The 6,907-nt window shown below is 39.9% G+C and overlaps 1 protein-coding gene across 1 annotated transcript; it reads left to right on the plus strand.

The window, feature by feature from the left end:
* The first annotated feature begins 90 nt into the window (after positions 1-90).
* Positions 91-5,756, plus strand: NENF (neudesin neurotrophic factor). Its single transcript, XM_026682948.2, has 4 exons — positions 91-476; positions 1,934-1,994; positions 4,070-4,173; positions 4,466-5,756. The coding sequence occupies exons 1-4, from the start codon at positions 315-317 to the stop codon at positions 4,640-4,642; spliced, it is 504 nt and encodes a 167-aa protein (XP_026538733.1). The 5' UTR covers positions 91-314; the 3' UTR covers positions 4,643-5,756.
* Positions 5,757-6,907: the final 1,151 nt, after the last annotated feature.

Raw genomic sequence — 6,907 nt, forward strand, 5'->3', positions numbered from 1 at the left:
TATTTAAATACACTGCTCAAAAAATAAATAAAGGGAACACTTAACCAACACAATGTAACTCCAAGTCAATCACACTTGTTTTTGTTTTGAATAGCTGAAGGACCCTCCCATCCCGGAGTCATCCATAGCTTGTTCGAACTAAGCAAAGGGAAGGGGGCTGGAAGTTCTCTCCCTGGAGCCTTCAGGATGAGGCGACGTATAAACGAAGTGGAGGAATAGACGAACAACGCGAGCACGAGGAGCCCCGAGAAGGCGTTTCCCTCGCCAGCCTCCGCTCCCGGCCGGATTTGGAAGCCGTCCACCTCCCGAGAGCCATGGCCCAAGGCCTCCGCCTGGCGCTTGCCCTGCTAGCGTTGACCCACGCGGGCCCGCAGGAGGCGCGAAGTGAGCAGGAGCTCCGGTTCAAGCCCCCGCCCTCGCAGAGACCGGTGCGGCTCTTCACGGAAGACGAGCTGGCCAGGTACGACGGACACAAGGTAAGGCAAAGCTTTCGGAAAGGCTCCCCCTCGGCGGCCGGGGGCGGGGGTTGCGGGGACGGGCCCTCTCGGCAGCAAAGGCCGGCTCGAGCCGCTTTTTCGGGGGAGGGGAGGGGAAAAGGTCTTTTCTCGAGAAAAGAGGTAGCAGAAGCAACCTGTTGGGAGAGAGCTGCGCCCTCTGGACGCCGTTGCAGCAACACGACTGGAGCAGTTCTGCGCGTTTTGATCCCGCCTTGGAGCTTTCGGCCGAAACTGACCGAAGTTACTCTGCGGAGGGCGGGTTGGGGGGGCTCCCGGGCTGTAATCTCTTTGAACTCGGCGAAGTTTGTTAGGCAGCATATTTTGTTTTGATAAGCCGCAAGAAAGAGTAACGGAATATTTCTTGTACAGCATTAAAACACGGCTGCCCAAAATGGGATGTCGCGCGTTAGGACAAAGGAATGAAGTTTCACACTGTCTCCAAAACTTGGTTGTTGCATCTTTTCCTTGGTCTTGTGGTACTGCAAATCTCTCTCTCTCACACACACGCGCGCGCGCTTGTGTAGAGTTGGACTGCAAGGCAAAAGTCAATGCATATAAGGTCTGCTTTGGAGAGCCCTGGCATTTTAACTGGAAAATGAGTGCCTTTCGTGCCTACAATTTTGTTCCTAAAAATGGCCATGATTAAAAGCCCCACTAATTCTGGATTCTTTGGGGTCTTTAGAAGGATGCTCATGGCAACATGGAACTTTGGGTTATACTTTTGTAATAACAAAGCAATTAGCAACATAGTTACCTTTGTGGAAAACTAGACAAACAGTTTATCATAGGGACACTTAAGGATAAAAGAAAACCTTCTTTGTAAATATTAAAGGCATTTCATAATGTGTATGCAGTAGGTTTTTGCATGCTGTTCCTCTTCATTTACAAACATGGAAATTTTGTACCAAAATGAATAATTATACCTTAGTAATCAGAACTTTCATTTGCATGTATTATATCATAATGGATATGATAACCTCTATTTTTATTTCATTAACAAAGGAATTTGATGTAGAAATTTTCAGAAGCAGTGAAACCAGGGCTTCCAGCTGCATAAAGCATAACACTGAGCAACACAAGTTATCATGGCAAAAAGTAAATATATTTTGGTTGTAGAGTTAATCAACCACATCTGGAGAACCACAAATTCCCCACCTATTAACCACCACTCTAAATCTAGTATTCAGTGCTACAGACTTTTCTTTTTATTTACACCAATTGGAGATTTCTCTGCTCAAGTTTATTCTGTAGACTTTCTTTTTATAGCATCCCTTTGTTAATGTGAACAGCTTTTCCTCTTTAAAGACAAGAACCTTCAAGTTCTAGTTAAGTGACTTTTGGTTTTCTTGAAAAAAAGAATGACCAGGTAAAACAGTATGCTGTTGGCATTTCTTACCAGTACATTTCATGATAAAGTATATACATTGTACTTTCAGGAGGATGAACCTATTTATATAGCCGTGAAGGGTGTGGTGTTTGATGTCACTTCTGGAAAAGGTAAGATCACCTTACAAGCAGAATGTCCTCCCCCCTCACCCCCAGAATGGTTCACAATAAGTATATCTTGGTGTTGTCACCTCAACCGTATGGCTCTTGTAAAGAGTAAAGGCAATTGCCCAAGCATATGCTGAAAAAAAGTGTTCCTCTCATTTATAAAGGCTGCTAGTTCCCCCCCTCCTCAGATGTTTATTATCCTTAATTCCCAGAGCTGGATAGCCTTTATAGTTCTTGAATTTCAGCTCCTATTAGCTCCAACCAATATGATCGGTGACCAATCCTGGGACTTGTAGACCAACATCAGCTAAGGCAGCCACAGATTGCTCACACCTGTTTAGAAGGACAGTACTTGTGTATAATGCCAGATTTTACCCGTTTAGCAGCTCTTGGTGCTAATTTCATCTGAAGAGTAACCTAGATCTTTTCCTGTCTTTGCAGCAAGCTCGTAGCAGCTATGTAGCAATAGTTTCATATATTTGTAAGAGTCTAGTGCTGCTACCCCAGGGATATTCATTTTGCCACTGTTTAAAACCAAAGGGAGCAAGTTCCTACTTGCTTTCCTCCTGGATTTCCAAACCTCAGTTATTTCTGCCTGGTTTGCCTTTACTCATTGAAGTGTTCAATTTCAAACCAGGGGTCTGGGAGGAAAATAAACAGTTTGAAAACTATTGCTGCTTCAAAAGATTCATCAACCAAATCCAAATCTGAATAGCTCACCTCAAAATCCCATCTGATAACTTTTAAACAGTTTTAATGTACATCCCTTCACATAATGCAATAAATCCATAGAGCAGTAGGGATGAGTAGTCCCCAATATCAATATACCTCTGGCCATATCTTATCAGTATAGAGAGTTGGTGGGAAAAGGTGGTTCACCACATGGTTATTAAAAAGGGAAATAAGTAGCATGTATTACAAAAGTATATGGCAAATAGCTTGGAATGGGCAGTTGTATAAGGAAAGTTTGGGAATCCAGTTATTCAATTCCTGTCACTCGTGACATAGGATAAAGTTTTGGTCAAACACCGCATTTTTTGGAGTATAAGACGCATTCCCCCACCCCCCAAAAAAGTGGGTGGAAATGTCTGTGCATCTTATACAGTGAAAGCGCCCATTTTTTGGCCTGCAGAGTGCCTCTGGACGCCGGGGAGGGCAAAAACGGGGTGCAAGGAAGCAAAATGTTTTTTTCTTATTTTCCTCCTCTAAACCAAGGTGCATCTTATACTCCGATGCGTCTTATACTCCAAAAAATACAGTAGTATGTTGGAGAAGAACTTCTGGATGGTAGTAGTAGAAGATACAGTTCCATCTTGTACAACATAAGACCACATAATACAGAAATTTGACACGGAGAGAGGGTTCCCTCTTTCTTATTATTGGAAGTAAGTCCTTATATTCTGTGAATGTAGCTTCCAGTGGGCATTTTCTTTTTCCCGGTTTTGGGATCATCCAAATGTATGGTTGCCTTTTTCAATTTGGTATTTTCCAAGTCCTTTGGACAACAGCTCACAGAATGCAGTCTAGCATTGGTTGCTCCCTGGTTGGAGAGACTGTGTACCTCACACCCATTTTTCTTTATTTCCCTTTCCTTTTCTGATCACCATTTCACTCTCTAAACTATCCCTTAGATTACTGACTGTTTGCCATATGCCCACTTGTTTTGTGTATTGTTGTTAAGGCTTCAAAATGTTGGAGGATTTCAGTAGTTTAGGTTGTTTACATTATTGTATTAAAGTTGGTTCAAGACAAACTGAGTCATGAACGTGTTTCTCTTGTTACACAGTTGAAGATAAGACATTTCATGCTTACTTGTTTTAGAACTTTTTAGGGGCTGGCACTATGCAAAGCCAGGATAAAACAAATCAATCTCTGGAAATCTCAATATATAACAACACTTTATTCTAGGCTTGTGAACAATGAAGTCCCTGGGATGTAATTTACGATAGCTGTTCTTAAAGCAGTGTAATCTTCGAAATACCTCTCTCTCTCTGTGCATGCGCGTGCGTGAGAACGAGCGAGCCTAAGAATTTTAAGTCCTGTGCTTAACTGCTATTTGTGTTATTTTTCTCCAACAGAATTTTATGGGAAAGGAGCACCATACAATGCACTAGCTGGAAAAGATTCAACCCGAAGTGTTGCAAAAATGTCTCTTGATCCAGCAGATCTCACTTACGATACAGTAAGAAAAAGATCTTTTCACCATAGCTTGATCTGAAGCCACAATTAAGAAATGGTTTTATTTGCATGTGATTTTATTGGTCCTGGTGATCTGATCCAATTAACAGGATCATTGAAGATGGGGGGATTTAAAAACAGAAAAAGTACAGAGCTCTAAAAACCTGGTTCAGTGCAATTAGTAGTCCTTTGCATTCAGATTACGTAGCGTGGAAGTGTGCAATAATCATTGTATTTGTTCTGTCTACCCCTCCCCTTTCCATCTTTCTTTCTTTACATAATTGCAATTCATTGAGATGGGACTCACAGAAGAGCAGTTGCGATCTCTGGATGAGACCTTTAGTAATGTTTACAAGGCTAAATACCCTATTGTTGGCTACACTGCCCGAAGAATTCTCAATGAAGATGGCAGCCCTAACCCAAACTTTAAACCTGAAGATCAGCCACATTTCACTATTAAGGATGAGTTTTAACAATAACTTGGCAATCCCATGACTACTACAAAGAAACAGGAAGGTATCTAAAAACTGAAAAATATAATGTACCTAAATGGCTTCATATCTCTGAGGATGATTGCTTTCTATTTTATCATGCTCTTACCATTGGTTGGTTAGTAATATTGATATGAATGATAAAAGTGTAGTGTATGTGTTGAAATTGTTTTGGCCAGCAAAGTGTTCTGTTTCATCATCAGTGGAGAAATTATTTTTCATTAGCCAATTATTTGGCTAAAAATGCAAAAGCTTAAGAGAAGAGCAGGATCAGGTGACAAGGAGTCCCATGTTCATTCCCACTGAACATTTCTTATTCAAAATCCTCATGGCCATATAAAACATACAGTTTGACAAACCATCCTGCTAACAATTGGCTATTAGCAATATCCAGTTGACTCTGTGATTCTTGATGGATGTTACCTGTGCCTTCCAGCGCAGTGGGTTCTGTCCATCGGTCTGTATGAACTTTGGGGGAGTTTCCTTTGAATGTTCTCCCACCAACTGCATTATTTTCACAAACTACTAGTAGAAAGTCATGACTTTCTGTTACAAAGTTCCCTGCTTTGTAGTGAAGTCCACAACGAGGAGAGATAGGGCATAAGTCTCAGCAGAGGAGTATAGAGCTGCTGTTTTTAGCAGTAGCAAGGTGACATAGAAAAAGTTTACAGGAAATTAGTAATTCTAACCTATTTTGCATATTATTTTAAGACTGAATTAATACGATTTTATGTAGTATCAGAAACATTAAAAGTCCAATTCTTTATTCATCTTTAGTATTCAAATATATATGCTTGCTATATAATGTTTACATAATTTTTCCTCTCACTGAATTCCACAAAAAGCAAGTCTGCAATTCTGCAGAAGTACAATGTGCACAGCATGGCTTGGGTAGCATCTATACCATCCTAGCTTTTCACTTGTTCTCCTGATGTCCAATAATGGTCCAACTGGAAGAAATAAGTTATTGGATGCACTAACCACTGACTGTAATAACTCTGTGGATCTGATATTTGGTACCTCATGTGTATATCTGATTGTATTCTATTTGTTACTCCTTTCTTGTGAGCAAATTAAAATAATATTAAGACTCAAATCTACCTCATTCAATGACTTTGGACATATCAAAAGAAAGTGTCTCATTTGATAACATGTGATATATTAATTATTTTTGCCTTGACATGTCTATTTTCCTTTTTCTTCTTAAAGCAAGTTTCAGTCCTGTAAATGGGTTGAATGTTCTCTTTCCCAAGTGATTTTTAGGCATCAGACAGATGTACTAAAAACTACAGCAGTATATCCTGGCAAAAAAAACCCCTCATTTTGTTAACCAGTAGCCAGTTAAGGTCCATACATCCCTATATTTGCTTTAAAATACCTTTTGCAATTATTTGATTACAGTATTTATGAAATAATGCCTTAGCCTAAGAAATTAGCTGTCTCCACACATCACTGGGTAGCCCTGCTCTCTGGCAATGCTACATTTCAGCTGTTCTGGAGGACACACACACACACCATTTTTTTTTTTCCTGGCTCCATCTTGCTATTCTCTTTTCAGACACTGGGAATATCTTGGAAGTTATCACATGCAATTCTTTTGCAATTCTCAGGAAGTTGAGTGAATTATTTATCTTTATTTGTCCAAGAGGAGACAATCAATCGTTACTCAAGGGTGACAATGTCTCTTAGTGGCAGGAGAGTTGCTTTTGTAAAATTTCAGTTTAGAAAAGTTTTCCTATTGATACCTTCCCACAAGATTTAACAGAAGTATGGGAAGCCAAAGAATATATGATGAAAGTGCAGTGAAAGATTATTCACATATACTTCTTGGCTACCTCATAGTGAGTGCAAAACTTCATACTCCACCCACTAACATCTTCATGGAAGTGCTCTTCTACTTCAAAGAAAGTTTGAAAGCAAATTCCATTTATCTTTTTTTGTCAACTGAATGAAAGCTGATATGAAATTATGCAGAGAATGTAGCTGTGATTACTATTTGTACTGTTTCAGTACAATTTCAGGAAATGAACATGAAGCAACTGTTTCCATGTTAAAGCCACCCCTTCTATGATATGCATTCTCTAGGCTCATTCACATATCAAAAAACATAATTTAGATTGCAAAAATTTGTCTGTTTTTACTAGGAGGCTTCATGGATTTTAACACTGAGAATGATCAAATTTGAGTAGGGCATTAATATGTTTCATTGAGTACATGAAAACAGAAATTGGAAACAAGATGATAGAG

Source organism: Notechis scutatus, chromosome 1 (genome assembly GCF_049901735.1).
Source record: "Notechis scutatus isolate UNSWTSFEM ecotype Mainland chromosome 1, rNotScu1.2, whole genome shotgun sequence".
NCBI lineage: Eukaryota > Metazoa > Chordata > Lepidosauria > Squamata > Elapidae > Notechis > Notechis scutatus.

What these genes read in the sequence shown, in the direction of transcription:
- NENF (XM_026682948.2), top strand. Translation starts at nt 315, where the DNA reads ATGGCCCAAGGCCTCCGCCTGGCGCTTGCCCTGCTAGCGTTGACCCAC. An exon ending in CCAGGTACGACGGACACAAG is followed by an intron (nt 477 to 1,933) that starts GTAAGGCAAAGC and finishes TTGTACTTTCAG; the next exon opens with GAGGATGAACCTATTTATAT. An exon ending in CAGATCTCACTTACGATACA is followed by an intron (nt 4,174 to 4,465) that starts GTAAGAAAAAGA and finishes CAATTCATTGAG; the next exon opens with ATGGGACTCACAGAAGAGCA.